Source organism: Urocitellus parryii, chromosome 6 (assembly GCF_045843805.1).
Source record: "Urocitellus parryii isolate mUroPar1 chromosome 6, mUroPar1.hap1, whole genome shotgun sequence".
In the NCBI taxonomy this organism is placed as follows: Eukaryota; Metazoa; Chordata; class Mammalia; order Rodentia; family Sciuridae; genus Urocitellus; species Urocitellus parryii.
The window spans coordinates 174,054,794-174,071,113 of record NC_135536.1 but is presented as its reverse complement, the minus strand read 5'-3'; the positions used below and the strand labels follow the sequence as shown (position 1 = coordinate 174,071,113).

At 44.5% G+C, this 16,320-nt stretch overlaps 1 protein-coding gene across 1 annotated transcript; it reads right to left on the bottom strand.

The window, feature by feature from the left end:
• Nucleotides 1–5,930: 5,930 nt before the first annotated feature.
• On the bottom strand, nucleotides 5,931–12,278 carry Defb123 (defensin beta 123). The gene is made up of 2 exons (XM_026402095.2): nucleotides 12,221–12,278; nucleotides 5,931–6,076 (listed from the first exon to the last, which is right to left on the bottom strand). Exons 1-2 carry the CDS (start codon nucleotides 12,276–12,278, stop codon nucleotides 5,931–5,933), a joined length of 204 nt encoding a protein of 67 aa, XP_026257880.1.
• Nucleotides 12,279–16,320: the final 4,042 nt, after the last annotated feature.

Below are 16,320 nucleotides of genomic sequence, written 5' to 3'. Positions count from 1 at the left end.
ATGCAAATTAAAATGAAGTCAAACTTTTATGTTCTTTTTTTCCACTTATTGATATATCACAACAATTTGTGACTATGCTTATTCCTTCAAGACAAGATTTTTCTTAAAAAATACTTTTTAGTTTTCAATAAACCTTCATTTTATTTATTTATATGCAGTGCTGAGAGTTGAACCCCGTGCCTCACACATGCTAGGCAAGTGCTGTACCTCTGAGCCACAACCCCAGCCCCAAGACAAGATTTTTAACACTAAATTGCTTCCTGAATCTGGAACTCCCAAGCCTCTGGTATTACAGGCATGGGCCACCACTGGTTCAAGGAGGGAATCCTCCAGCATATTTGGCCTGTAATTGTTCACATTTGCTAAACATAGACGTGACACAGGGGTGCACAGGTTTTCAAAACGTAAGTGACAAACATATTGTAGAAATTCATTTTATATAGTATGCATATTTATTATATCCACAATATATAAAGAACTCCTACAAATCAATAAGAAAAAGACAAACAATTCAATAATAAAGTGCAAATATTTAAATAGACATTTAACAATAATAAAAGGTATAAAGTCCACGGAAAGATGTTCAGTATCATTAATCATCAGGGAAGTGCAAATTAAAATCACAATGAGGGCTGGGGGTGTACTGGGTTCCATCCTTGGCACTACATAAAAATAAATAAATAAATAAAATAAAGGTATTGTGTCCATCTACAACTAAAAAAATTAAAAAAAAATCACAGTGAGATTCAAAATCACTATACACATGAAAGTGATTAAAATAAAAAGACCCAGGATAGCAAGGTTGGTGAAGGTATGAAACAGTTAGAAATCTGATAGGTTATTCATGGGAATGTAACATAGACCACCACTTTGGGAAAACAATTTCAGAGTTAATTAAATTAAATAGATATAGGTCTACATAAAGACATTTCTTTATTTGTAATAGCCCGCAAGTGGAAACAACCCAAATGTTCAGCTGGTGAATGGATTCATTGAATTATATCCACACGATGCCACAGTACTCAATACACAAGATTAATTTCCTGATAACACACAACTGAATTAATCTCGGAAACATTAAGGGAAAAGAAGTCATACACCAAAGAGAACACACTGAATGGTTCTACTTTACATGATGTTTAGGAAAGGAAAACTAAATGGATTTAAAAAGAAAAAAAGTTTAATAAAAAAGAAACCCCGAAAAAAATACTGTTTTTTTTTAATTAATTAGTTATTGATGGACATTTATTTATTTATTTATGTGTGCTGATAACTGAACCCACTGCCTCACACATGCCAGCCAACCGCTCACCACTGAGCCACAACCCCAGCCCCAAGAACTGTTTTCTTGACGTGTCTTTTTTTCTCAGCACACGTTTGCAGATTCGTGTAAATGATCTGCTTATGGCCCTCAAAGCAGGAAATCCTGGGAGAGAGAGACGCATTATTTTTTCAGGCCTGCAGTCAACGGTGAGACCGGTGATTTGCAAGGGAGATACTGCCCTCTAGGGGTTGTTATTGGATATTGCTAGGGACATTTTTAATTGTCAATTCCCTACTGCAATTTAGGGGGTTGGGGGCTAGGCATATTATCTGGCATGCAGTGTGATAGACTGTCCTAGAAGAAGTACCGACTTGTTTCCTCAAACTTGTAGGTGAGAAGCCCATTTATAATTTTATGAGCCCAGAATGAAGGCTGTTTTGCAAACATTTTTTTCTTTCCACCTGAATTTTCCTGGAATGAAACTGTTGTGTAAATCACGGTCTGGCAATACAGTTTTGGTTAGAACATCACCGAACCTCTTCAGACTTTTTGAAAGTCGGATCAGGAAGCAACACTGTGGGCAGTATCTGGGTCACTCCCTACCCCTGGCTGAAGCTGGCTTTGAACTCACAATCTTCCTGCCTCAGCCTCCCAAGCCTCTGGGATTACAGGTACCAGAAGTGGTGTCAGCAACTGGGGCTGCTAAGATGGGATTCCTGAAGGGTATTGATATCAAAACGTAATGATGATCTCATGGGCCATGGGAGATAGGTCACTGGTCACCTATGGTATGTGGTGGCACCACATTTATTTGAATCACCACTTGCAGTGGTTTGGCTGGATGTATTCAATGGAGGCCAGGTTCTGGAAGAGCAGGTGGCTGCTGCTGTATTTTACTTTGGGAAGGAGGGATGACTGCGGGGACTGTGGGTGACCGGGGATTTCTGACAGCGCTCAAGAGCTGACAGAAGGAAAGTGACAACACAGGGTTTTCAATTCCCAGCCAGAGTCAGGTTCAGAGAAGATAACAGAGGTCGATGTGGTCCTCAGAGAACCTCTAATTTCTTGTAGCTGCAGGAAAGAGAGGCTGAAAACCAGACCCTCAATCTCCATATTCACGCTGTGGAATTCTGTTGGTCCAATTCAATGGTTTATGTGAAAATTAGGGCTTTGATTGGGAAGAAATAGTATCTTGCAGCTTGGCAAGGGGTCATTTGGGTGGACTAGAAACAGTTGGCTTGTATGATAGATGTACGTTTCACTTGCCCAGTTATTTCCAGAGAGGCTGGACCATTTTACATCCCTTGCAGAGGTGTGTGAGAGTTGCAGCTGTCAAAACTCATACTTCATCAACATTTGGTCAGTCATTTTAATTTGTTTTTGTGGTGCTGCAGGTTGAACCCAGGGCCTCGTGCATGCTAAGCAAGTGCTCTACCACTGAGCTGCCTTCCTAGCCCTTCAATTTAATTTAGACACTCTAATTAATGTGTATAGTGGTATTTTATTGTGGTCTTAATTTGCATTCTTTAATAACTAATGATTTTTGTGCATTTCTTTGCCATGGTGTGTATCTTTTTATTGGTGAACTATCTGTTCAAATCTATTGCTCTTTTTTGTTCATGGATTGTGTATTTTCTTTTTATTGAGTTTCGAGAACTCTACATATTCTGGATAAAAATCTTTAATAAGACATTCATGTAAAATTTTTTTTAGTTGTAGATGGATACAATATCTTTATTTTATTTATTTTTTAATGTGGTGCTGAGGATTGAACCCAGTGCCTTGTACATGTGAGGCTAGCGTTCAACCACTGAGCTACAGCCCCAGCCCATGACATTCATTTTTAAATATTTTCTTTTCTAGGTCTTTATGACTGATTTAGTTTTCTCAATTTTTCTGGCCTTGCATTAATTAAGGCACTTAATGCTCATAACTTTTATTTGTTAAAAAACTTTTTTGTCATATACTGAGAAGATAAAAGAATGTTTCAAAAACATATGAAATTCAGGAGGCTGAGACAGGAGGATCGTGAGTTCAAAGCCAGCCTCAGTAATGGCAAGGTGCTAAGCAACTCAGTGAAACCCTGTCTCTAAATAAAAATACAAAATAGGGCTGGGGATGTGGCTCAGTAGCCAAGTATCCCTGGGTTCAATCCCTGGTACAACCCCCCCCCAAATATATTAAATTATAAAATGGGTGCATTAGTGCATGCCCATAATCCCAGTGACTCAGGAGGCTGAAATAGGAGGATTGCAAATTCAAGGCCAGCTTGAGCAACTTGGTAAGTCCATAAGCAACTTAGTGATACCCTGTCTCAAAATAAAAATTAAAAAAAAATTAAAAAGGGCTGGGAATGTGACTTAGTGGCAAAGGACCCCTGGGTTCAATGCCTTGAGAGGGGGGGGGAGAATTTGAAAATATAAAAAGAATAAGACAACCAACACCTCAGTATCTACCAACAATTAAAAAAAAAGTCACATTACCCCACTCTGTTCCTATAGAGGTAACTACTAATCTCAATTTGTGTTTATTATCATCTTAGCTTATTGATAGTTTTATTACTTGTGTTTATAGCCCTAACAAAAATTTGATTATATGTGCACAGTGTTGAACAAGTAAGTATGGGACAAATTTTTTTGGAATTTCATTGAATTTAGGAACAATAAATATAAAATTGAGTTCTTTATTGAGACTCAGTTCATGAACATAGTTATGTCTGTTAATCTAGGCTTTCTATATTCTTCCTTCCTTTCTTTATCTCTCCCTCTCTTCCTTTCCTTTCCTTTCCTTTCTTTTCTTTTCTTTTTTCTTTTTGAGACAGGGTCTCACTATGTTGCATGTGTCATTGACTGTGAGCTTGAGATCCTCCTGCCTCGGCCTCCTGGGTAGCTGGGATTGCAGGGCGATGACACTGCACCTGGGTTCACTGAACTTCTTGAGTCTGTGGATTGATGTCTTTCAATAATTTTGGAAAATTTACAGTTATTATCTTTTAAGATTTTGTATTCTTCCTTATTCCCCTCTTCTCTTATGGTACTCCACTTAGGCGCACAGTAGGCTATTTGATATTGTTCCAGCCTCTTGTGCTTTGTTATGTTTATTTTGCATTCTTTCTTTTCTCTCTGGGGTTTGAGTTGTGTGTCGTCCATTAATCTACTTTGAATTCACTTATTCTTTCTTCTATGCACTCGGTCTGCTGTGAAGCACATCTAGTGTATTATTCTTGATTTTAGATCATATATTTTTTGGTTTAAAATGCTCAATTTATTCTTAGAGATTCCACTTGAGGGACTGCTATGTGATGATCTGCAATGGATCCTATCAAGTGTTCATGTTTTTGGACCCTGGGTCATGTGACTTGCTTTGGCCAATGAGACTCCAGCAAATAATACAAACAGAAGATTGACAGATGCTGTGTATTGGGCCTTCCCCTCTTGGAACTAGCCTCTGCATAAGAAGGCAAAGTAACTTCCTTGAGATGGAGAGGCCTGGTGGAGAGAGATGTAGTCACATGAGTGACCCTATGTGAGAAAATCAGAAGAAACATTCATTCAACCCACAGAACTGTGAGAAATAATAAAAAGTTGTATTTTAATCTTCTAAGTTTTAGAATGGCTTTGCGATATGGCAGTAGAAAACAGATACCTTCTTATATATTAGTTTTAATTTTCCATCCTATCATCTTTCTTATTTATTTTGATGCCACATCCCCAACCCTATTTTGCATTTCATTTAGAGACAAGTCTCACAGAGTTGCTTAGTGCCTCACTTTTGCTGAGGCTGTCTTTGAACTCACAATCTTCCTGCCTCAGTGTCCCAAGCCACTGGGATTACAGGCATGTGCCTCTGTGCCCGTCCCTATCATCTTTTTTAAAATAATCTTTTCTTCTGAATTCTTTAGTATATTTATGATAGCTATTTTAAAGTTGTTAATGGACTGTTTTTGAGTCTGCTTCTATTTGATTATTTTTATTTTTGATTGTGGGTCATATTTTTTTCTGCTTCTGTGAATGTCTTATAATTTTAAATTGTACAGATGCCAGAAATTGTATTTAAAAGAACTAGAATAGATATTATTTATCTTTTCTAGTTAGGGACTAGAATAAATATTATTTTTCCCTCAGGGAGAACATTCTCCTTCTTTAGGCGGTTGAATCTGGTTGTTAATATGCTTCAGCAAACCAAGAACATAAAGTGTACTTATTTTTTGTTCAAGGAAAGTTTTGAGATTTCAAACTCATGATTCACTACACAAGGATGAGGGCACCAGGATGAAAAATGCAACCAAGGACAGTGTGAGAACAGAATTAGTACTGAGTTAATTTCTGAAAAGAAACATCCTTCTATCTTAAGCTTTCTACCTTAAAAAATTCTAGAAGAACACACAAATACATCTTTGGTTAGCTGCCAGAACAGTTATGCCACCCTATCTTGTAGATTCCAGAAAATTCCACCGAGCTTTGGTGAGAGAGTGAGTGTCGTGTTATGAAAGTAGTTTTGACTTCTCCAACCACCTGTGCGGGGCTCTCCTGCGGGTCCTGGGGTACACGATCAGGCGAACACGGGGCTCAGCCACAGATGTTTATTGACAAAAGGCTCAAGAGTCCCCCGGCTCAAATCTTGGGTGACTTCATGGGCCTTTTCCTGGCTCCAGGCTGCAGGGCGCTCACAGCAGCCATGGCTTGTTCTTGGGCTGGAACTTGGGCTTCACACAACACATTTTGCCGTTTGTGCAGTAGACATAGACCTTCTCCTTCCTGGAGCACCTCTGGCGGCATTTGCCATGAAGGTTCCAGCACCTCAAGGCGTCCCCTGAAACCAAGGAGAGAGAGGAGGAGTTTTGGGTTTTAGGAAAGGGAATCCCTCGTGGTCTCACCAGGGTGGAGTAATAGAGGAATAGAAACTCAAGTTCAAGGAGTTAACTCCGCTGGAATCTGTGGGTCATGGGATTAGAGAGGAGGGAAAGAGAGAGAGAGAGAGAGAGAGAGAGAGAGAGGGAGGGAGGGGTGAGCAAGAGCGTGGGGGAGCCCCCAGTCTTGGGAGTAGTTATCAGGTTTGAAGAAACTACCAAAGGCCAGTGAAAGAGCCACGAAAGGAAGTAGGAGAACAGTCCCCCTGACAGTGAGGGTCTGGGAATGTTCTGTGTGCCCACCTCCCTGAGGGGAAAGGCCCAGAGGGTTTTGCCAAATTAGCCCTAGACCAAAGGAGGTCCCTGAAAAAGCTTAACAGTCAGTTCTAAGATTGTCCATCTGATGACTAGTGACCTAAGTGCACGGCAGAACATGATCCAGCACTCTTTAAAGGAATATAACTAAATACAGCAACCAAGAGTGGAAATTTGACAGGGTATAGAGCTGCCAGTGGAGTTTCCAGGCAAAACAACAACAACAACAACAACAACAACAACAACAACGTCAGGAAAATATGACCCATAACCAGGAGAAAATCAATCCACTGATCCAGAAATAACAAAGATGATGAAACTAGCAGATGGACATTTTAAATATGCTCCACAGGCTAAAAAAGGTACAGGGAGAACATGGGCATGATGAGAAGAAATAAAGGTGTAAAAATATCCATACGGAAATTCTTGAAATGAAACATCAGTGAACGAAGAGCTCATTTTGTGAGATTAAGGGCAAATTAGACTCAAGAAGGAAAGATGGATGAAGGTGAAGACAGAGCAACCAAAACTACCAACATGAAACAAAGAGGGGGAGCCAGGGTGGGAGAGGGAGGGAGAGAGAGCGCAGACGTAATGAGCAGATTAGCCTACCTCCAGCCGGAGCCCCAGAGGAGAAGAGAAGGGAGAGACCGAAACTGCACTTGAAGGAATAATGGCAAAGAAGTTTCAAGGTTGACAACAACAGTCAATGCACAGAAGCAAGAGCCTCAGTGAATTCCAAGCAGAATAAAACCTGAAGAGAAGCAGGCAGAGGCATGTCATAGCAAATCCTAAAAATTATGCTAAAGAAAAAAAAAATCTGAGAGGGCCACAGGACACAGGAAATACACAGGGAAAATGATGATAATAACAGAAGTCCATCAAAAACTGCACACTATCAGAAGACAAAAGAGAGAGTCTTTTAAAGTAACGAAAGGAAACAAATTCAACCCAGGCCAGGTGTGTGTGTGGGGGCACACCTATAAGCCTAGCGACTTTGGAGGCTGAGGTGGGAGGATCACAAGTTCAAGGCCAACATTGGCAATTTAGCAAGACCCTAGCAACTTAAGGAGACTGTCTCAAAATAAAAGCAAAAAGGGTTGGGGTGTATCTGAGTGGAGTGTGCCCCTGGGTTTTTAATCCAATCCAGCTCCTTCCTACCTTCCTTCCTTCCTTCCTTCCTTCCTTCCTTCCTTCCTTCCTTCCTTCCTTCCTTCCTCCCTTCCTCCCTCCCTTCCTCCCTTCTTTTCTTCCTTTCTTCCAATCTTTCAGGTGATTGAGCCCAGAGGGCCTTTACCACTGAGTCACATTCCCAGCCCTTTTTATTTTTTTATTTTGGGACAGGGTCTCACTAAGTTGCTTAGAGCCTCACTAAATTGTTGAGGCTGGCCTCCAACTTGTGATCCTCCTTCCTGAGCCTCCTGAGTCTTTGGGATTACAGGTGTCTGCCACCATGCCTGACTCAACCCAGAATTCTTTACACAGCATAAGTCCTCTAAAAATGGGGAGCTACAACTTTAGTTGAGAAATTTTATCACTGAAAGCTGTCACTACAAGAAGTGTTAAAAGAAGTTATTCAGGCAGGAGAAAAATTGTATCAGATGGAAGATTAGATGTCTACATAAAGGAGTAAAGAGAGCCAGAATTGATAAATATGTGGGCAAAAGTGAACCACATTTGTCCTCATTTAAACAGATAATTGCTTAGGGCTGGAGATGCAGTGGAAGACCATTTGCTTCATATGTGCGAGGCCCTGGGTTCAATCCCAGCACTGGGAAGAAAAAGATGATCGTTTAAAGCAAAACGAGAGCAATGCATTGTGGGGTTATAGCAGGTATAGAAGTGAAATGTAAAGCAAAAGCACAAAGGCCTGGGGGCGGACATGGAAGTGGGCTCTTTGAAGGCTCCACTCCCCGGGAATTACGACTCTGAGGCAGACCAGGCAAGGATAAAATTGGCTATTACAAACCTTAGAGCTCGCTCAAGATCTGGTGCAGGAATTGTACAAGATGGGACTAGAATATTTTGTTGCACCACGAAATCGCTTCCATTCATTAATAAAAGGACCAAACGCTGAGAATTCCTCTTTTCTCAAGTCACCAGTATTGGGAACTTTGTACTGAAATCATTATCATTCTTCTCCGAGGAACCAGGTCTTTCTGGTTCCTTTCTGAAAAGTACCCTGGATTTCTGTCAGGTGCAAAGTTGTCAGATAAGGAATTTGGGGATGCAAAATTCCACCTATTTCTTAGTTTTGTACTTTCCGTGGAAATGGGGGTTCCTGAAGCCATGTCTCAGCCTGAGGCCTGCTGTGAATCCCTGTCCACCTTGTGCCGAGGTTCGGCTTTGTCTGGAAGTCAGACTCAGCCCTTCCCCTTAGTCTGAAGACAAACCCAGTTCTGTCTTCGTTGGGTGAGACGGTTATAGGACGAGCACCTGATCACATTTACTAAGTCACTCATTTGCTTTATGTGATTTTTCAATATCTGGGATTCTGTGTTTTATTTTACAAAGAAGATAAGGAAAAACCATAATTTTAACAGCAGCATCTTGGTTTTTAACTTGAGTGTTAGGATGAGCTATTGGTCAGGGAGAGAGGAAAGAGACTCTGGCTTTTTGTTTTAGCCTCTTTGGAGGTTATTTAGCAAGAATCTACACATTTTAAAAATATGAATAATCTTTACCTTGCAACTTCCTTTCCAGATGCCCATCCCAGGAAAATTGCCACAGATATAGACCAAGAGGACTTCAGGGAGCAGGTACAACTCTCCCTGAGTTAGACACCCACCCTCAGAGAACTTCTGGTCCAGTGAGGGGAAGGGGGAAGAGAGCTGAGTGTGGTTCAAGTTAAGAAGCAAGAAGTGGGTGCTCCAGGGTCAAGGGTTAGGCTGAGGGAGCTTCCTCCCAATGTCCCATCTCGCCCACAGGAAGTGGAAGGAAAACACTTGCAATTGTTTCCAGGGCACTGGGCAGTCTCCATTCACTTCCTGTAGCCGCAGCAGCAGGCCTGAGGGCCCTGGTAGAGCTCAGTCTCCCTCTGCCAGCCCGGTGGGGACAAGCTGGACACAGAGGTCTTCTGCTGCTCAGGGACATTGCCAGCGATTTAGAGAAATTTCTGTCTGCTGCGAGGACACAGCATGGCATGAGACCGCCTGAAGGGGGATTTGAAATGGCTGAGAGATGCTATCAAATGTTTCCCTCTGCTCTCCTGTCGCATAAAATGGATCTGGAAAGTCTGCAAATTCTCTTGTCTCTGGTGAAGACAGGGAAAGAGGTGACGGGAGTTGAGATCCAGAGGGACCTGCCAAGGGCAGACTCCAATGAGGAAGGCAGGAAGAGAAGGTGGGAATAGCCTTAATCTGGAAACCACATGGAAGAATTGATTGAAATGAAGGGTCAAATCAATGGGGACCAACCCCTGACAAGGCCAGGGGATTTCACCAACCAGGGGATCTGGTAGCAAGTACTAGAACACTCACTGACCACACCCAGTGAGAGCTATCCCAGAAGTCAGTGAGGATCAGGCACAGGGCCTTAATTACCACCTCCTGCTCCTGCCCCAGGGCCTTTGCACCTGCTATTCCCTGAAGCCTCTGTGTTCTTCCTCATCACTTACTCCTTGTGCTTCCTAAGGTCATAGAGTCATGCCACGAGCACTCCCTTAAACATGGCAAATCCACCTCCTGGTATTTGCTGTCCCCTTTCCTACCTATTCTACTCATTGAACTCATCACCTGACATACTACAAATTTCACTTATTATTCTAAAAAATTCATTGGGCCAGTAGAATGTAAGGTCAAAGAGGACATAGATTTTGCTCATCTTGCTTTGTTCTGTTTTGGTCACTCTAGAACCTATCACAGAGTCTGACACATGAAATCCATTCAACTGTATTTACTGAAGGAACCAACTCATTAATTCATTGATGACATATCCAGTCATTTCCTCCTAAACCCAGATGGAATCCTGGGAAGGGGAAGATGGGGCATAAGAAAGAAGACATGCCAAAAGACCAAATTCAAGAGACTGAAGCCAAGCATGGTGGCACAAATCTGTAAGCCCAGCTACTGGAAGCCTGAGGCAGGAGGATCACAAGTTCAAAGAAAGCATGCGCAACTTAGCAGACCCTATCTCAACGTGAAAAATAGCAAGGGCTGGGGGGCGGTGTTGCACAGTGGTAGAACACTTGCTTAGCATGAGTGAGGCCTGGGGATCAATCCCTAGTACTGGGAAGAGAGAGAGAGAGAGAGAGAGAGAGAGAGAGAATATAATTTTTTTTTTTTTTGTATTGAACTCAGGGGCACTCAACCACTGAGCCCCATCCTCAGCCCTATTTTGTATTTTATTTAGAGACAGGGTCTCACTGAATTGCTTAGTGCCTCGCCATGGCTGAGGCTGGCTTTGAATTCACGATCCTCCTGCCTCAGCCTCTTAAGCCATTGGGATTAAAGGCGTGCACCACTGCGCTCGGCTAAATGAATACATTTTTAAAAGAAGAAAAGACAAACATGTAGCTGCTGAGTTTAAAAGCCCCTGTGCAATCTCTCCTGCTCCTTCCTCCCACTGACTCCTCCATTATCAGAACAGAAGTTCCTGGGAACTTTCAGATAAGTCACAGAAAATAAAGAAACTGCTTTTTTTTTTCTCCCCCAGAGAAAAAATTTCAATGTGTTCATTGTTGTTCCTTGAACCTGCTATCACTGTGCACCCACGATGCTGTCAGACCTTGGGAGAAGTGAGGAGACTGACCCTGGGAGCATCTGAGGGGCTTTGGGAGCCACAGAGTTAGAAAACAGCAGGGTGGGCTCTCCCCTGGGTTCTGGGTGGTGTTTCGCCCACAGACAGATGCAAGGACCTAGGTGAACTTGCTTAGGGATTTCTCACATTCGGACTCTGGAATGGGAAGTGTGGACCTTGGGGAGGGCAGAAGCTTCTGCCAGGTGAGCAGGAGCTGGCAGGTGGCTGGTGCTAGGCTGGGGTGGGCAGACCTGACCAGGGCCCTTTTCTGGCTAAGTCTCCCACAGCCTCACCTGGCACTGGAGGCTGAGATCTGGACCGTGGACACATTTTCAGCTTTCCCCCATCCAACCTACAGTTGGGACAGTTCCCTGAAGGCACCGTGCTCTCTCCCACGCCTGGACCCTAGAGCAAGCTGACCTCTGCCTAGACCACCCTTCCTGCTCTACCTCTTCTCCTACCTCTTCTCCTTCCCTTTCTCTTTTCTTCTCAGTTCTCAGGACCAGGTATCCCTCCAGGACTGTGCTGCCCTCTGCCTGGGCTGGCCCCTCCCAGGTGTACCTAGTCCCCTGCTTCCCCCTGTCACCGCCTGGGTGGGCAGGGCTGTTTAGCCGTCTCCCCAGGGCCATGTCATGTATCTCTGTGGTCCTGGCTCCCAGCACAGAGTCAGTGCAGAGACAGCAAAGTGAATATAAGCTTTTCTCTCCCATTAAGGCAGCTGAGATCTCTCCTGGGGACTATTTTTGCAAAGGTTCTGCTATTGCCCTGTCCTCCTCCTGGCTTCTGCTACCCACCTGTCCCACTCTTCCTCACGTGCCAGGCCACCTGCATAGGCTCCTGGAGCTGAGCAGGGGAAGGGAGGGTGGAGTGACTGGGGAGAAACTCTGGATGTTGCAGTTGGTACCTGGGATCTGCAACCTGGTGCTGGCCAGTGACCTCCTCTGCACGGCCCTGAATGGTGGCCCCTTGCTGGCCCAGGGAATCAGTCCTCCCTGCCCTGGAGGCCGGACCTCAGTCTCTCCATCCTGCCCCTCCCCAGAAGGGGTCCAGGTTACCTGGAGTGAGCTGGGACAAGAGCAGCAGAGCCACCAAAGTCAGCGATAGGAGCTTCATGGTTGGAGCCGGCTCGAGGCAGAGCAGCTAGCCGGGCAGAGCCGTGGCAAAGCTAATGGGGGCTGGGGGACTGCCCTGTCTCTGGCCAACACTCCCTCTGATCGCCCGGAACTCAGATGCCCATGGGGACAGTCCCACGCCCAAAGTCCACAGTGTGGGTCACACATCCCTGCCGATAAGCCTCCCTGTATCTTTCTGACAGCAGGGTGCTCGGCCAAGGTCAAGGATGCGGACAGCGCCCAGCTCGAAAGCGCCGGCACCCAGTGACCACGAGGGGGCGCCGCGAACCAGACTCCGGAGGCTCCGGGAAGACTTGGGGCGGAGGCGCCCGGAGCAGGGGACGAAGAGTAAACGCCCCAGCTACAGCCACCAGCCGGAATGGGGCTCCAGGCTGAGGAGTGTGCAGCTGCGGCGAAGAGGGAGAGGACAATGGCAGTGAGAGAGGAGGCTCCGAGCACCGCCCCTGCCCACCGAGCCGGGCGCCCACTGCCAAGGCCGTCCTAAGGGCGCCAGGTCCTGCGCTTTCCTCAGAGACCCAAGAACCCGCGATTCGGGATCCTCCTCTGGATCCAGGGTGTGAAAACTCACGGGGTTTCCTCTGGTCCCCTAGCTTTTGGGTGGGAGGGGCTGCATCTTGTAGTTACTAATGTGTCGCCTGGGGGTCCTGTTTTTGTTCTTGCAAACTTTCAGCAAACAAGTTGTAACCGTTGCCTCTACTAAAATCTTGGTTTCAACTATTTATGTGCCTTCTCTTTCCTGGCTGGATCCTGCTTGATACAGAGGTCGAGTGTGGCTGGGGACCATGGGACATGCCTGTAATCCTATGGCTGGGGAGGCTGAGGCAGGAGGCTAGCCTCCCCAACTTTGGGAGACCCTGCCTCAAAATAAAAAATAAAAAGGGCTAGAGATATAGCTCAGTAGTTACGCCCCCTTCAATTGTTTCCCTTCCACTTCCTGTGGGCGAGATGGGACCTTGGGAGGAAGCTCCCTCAGCCTGACCCTTGACCCTGGAGCACCCAGTTCTTGCTTCTTAACTTGAACCACACTCAGCTCTCTTCCCCCCTTCCCCTCACTAGACCAGAAGTTCTCTGAGGGTGGGTGTCTAACTCAGGGATAGTTGTACCTGCTCCCTGAAGTCCTCTTGGTCTATATCTGTGGCTATAGGTATCTGGAAAGGAAGTTGCAAGGTAAAGATTATTCATATTTTTAAAATGTGTAGATTCTTGCTAAATAACCTCCAAAGAGGCTAAAACAAAAGACCTGAGTATCTTTCCTCTCTCCCTGACCAATAGCTCATCCTAACACTCAAGTTAAAAACCAAGATGCTGCTGTTAAAATTATGGTTTTTTCCTTATCTTCTTTGTAAAATAAAACACAGAATCCCAGATATTGAAAAATCACATAAAACAAATGAGTGATTTAGTATCAATCCAAAGAAAACCAAACAACATCAACAACAACAACAAAAACCCAAAATCAAACAAAAAAATAAAACAAAGAAAACCAAAAACCCAAGCCAAACCAAAACTAGGAGAGTGAAAACTTACATAGGGTTGATAAGATAAAGTTCGTTTCTGTTAAGGACCCTCGTTGTTCAAACGTGCATTAGTTAAGGCTCCACTGGATAAGCAGAACCACTATTAGTTTTATAGAATAAGGAATTTATTGTAAAAAAAATAATAGCTCCTTGTGGGAGGAGCTGTGAAAGCAAAGATTTGAAAAGGATCAGAGAACAGTCACCAACCAACCTCACACAGGCAAATGGGCCAAGGACACAAAACACATCTGCATTTGAAGTGGGACCAATAAGGGAGCTGGTGTGCAAGTTTGTAGACGATTTCCGGCCCTTTGAGGCTACTGTGTACTGTTAAATTCATAGAAAAATGTTCAGGGGTGAACCTGGACCCTGGGGTCATTTTTCCCTATGTATATGTTTTTAAAGGTGGACACAATATCTTTACTTTATCTCTTTATTTTTATGTGGTGCTGATGCTCGAACCCAGTGCCTCACACATGCTAGGTGAGTGCTCTACCGCTGAGCCCCAGCCCCGCCCCCTGCCCATATTTTTTAAATTGATGCATTATAGTTGTGCATAATGGTGGATTTGCTGCCCCACGTTTGTACGTGCACACAATGGAACAATATGATTTGACCAATATCATCCCCTGGGGGTCCTTTTGGTCAGGAGGGCTGGCAGCTGGGGAGCAGAGCTGTCCTGGGTCAGGGACTAGTGAGGATCAACCCCAGCTCCCAAATGCCCGGCGTCTGTCCCTAACCACCTCCATCAGTGCCAACCTTAGAGCATGGCGACCACAGCTTCATTTCTCTGATTAAGATTTCATGAATTGAAAAAAGAAAAGTTGGGGGCTGGGGATGTGGCTCAAGTGGTAATGTGCTCGCCTGGCGTGCGTGCGACCCGGGTTCGATCCTCAGCACCACCTACAAACAAAGATGTTGTGTCCGAAGAGAACTAAAAAAATAAATATTAAAATTTTTTTTTCTCTCTCTCTGTCTCTCTCTCTCTCTCTCTCTCTCCCTCCCTCTCTCACTCTCTCTTAAAAAAAAAAAAAAAAAGAAAGAAAAGTTGGCCACAAACCCTCACTCGATTCCATCTGGGAAAGGAAGTTGAAAAATGTAGAATTCCACAAAATAATACTGCAGTCGGGGCTGGGGGCCCGGCAGACACTCAATGTCTCTTAGGGAGATTGAACCTGTTGGATTCTCTTCTCCCCGAGAGAAGACACCCTCACTGCCCAGTGCCCAGCTCATGGAGGGTTTCTGTATCCAGGGACAGAGAGGAGGAGCTGGGATGAGTCAGGGACAAGTTTTGACTCTGCTACTCACTTTCTATGTGACCTTGGGAGAATCACTGTTTTCTGGGTCTCACTCTCTTCAATCAAGTATTCGGAGCACCTGGGCGGTGGGATCCACGCTTCTGCCAACTTATGTGTTTCTTTAGGTGATGAAAAGACACAGAGGGGAAAGGATGCAAGAATCCAGGCTACCAAAATAAAGCAGGGTGTCTGTATTTTCACCTCTGGGTTCTCTGGGCTCCCCTCTTCAGCCACAGAGTCTCTGAAACACCTAGGTCACAGCTCTCAGCCCTTGACTCCAGCTCCCAGATATGCTGTGTGGCTCTGGTGACACAGTGTGGGCCAGCTCCTTGCGTTTTCAATGCACTAACTTTGCCTTTGAAGCCTTTTTTATTCTCCCGGAGCACCCGTTATAGGTGTCATCGCCATGGGCTGTCTTAGTGACAGGGAACAAAGGGGCTTGGAGAGGAGGTAGAGTGGGACCCTGTCCTGTGTCTCAACGTCACAGCTTATTCATGGAGAGTTAGAAGGCCAGTTTCTCAGCTTGATCAGGAATCAAAGAAGAATAAATTTGAAAGACAGTGAGGTATCTTTTGTCAATCAAATGGGCTAGAATATGTAGGCTATGGGAAAAAGCAGTACCTTGATCTTGGAAATGCAAACGGGGGTATCGTTTTTTTTTTTTTTGGAGGGTGTTGCCAATACCTGAATCTCAAAAACAGAGCTGCCCTACAACCCAGCAGCCTTGCTTCTACAACCGGGTAGCAGCCTCCACATGATTGGCAGTTGTTTCCTTTTTTCTAGTGGCAGTCCTGGGATTTTCCTTTAGGGTGCTGGACCTCCTTTGCTCTCAGCTCAAAAGATTCAGGTAGGGCTTCTCATCTTGCTTTTGGACTTTCCATTTTCCACTGGACTTATCTTTTAAAAATCTGAATGAGCTGGGTACAGTGGCACATGCCTCCCCAGTGGCTTGGGAGGCTGAAGAAGAAGGACTGCAAGTTTGAGGCCAGCCTCAGCAAGTTAGTGAGGTCCTAAGCAACTTAGCAAGACCCTGTCTCAAAATAAAAAAATAAACATAGCTGGGGATGTGGCTCAGTGGTTAAGCACTTTTGGGTTTAATCCCTGGTACCAAAAAAAAAAAAAATTAATATATCTGATTTATCTGATGGCTACCTTTTGCACTTATGGTGAAATTCCAACTCTTCTCCCTGGCTTCCCTCATCTGGTT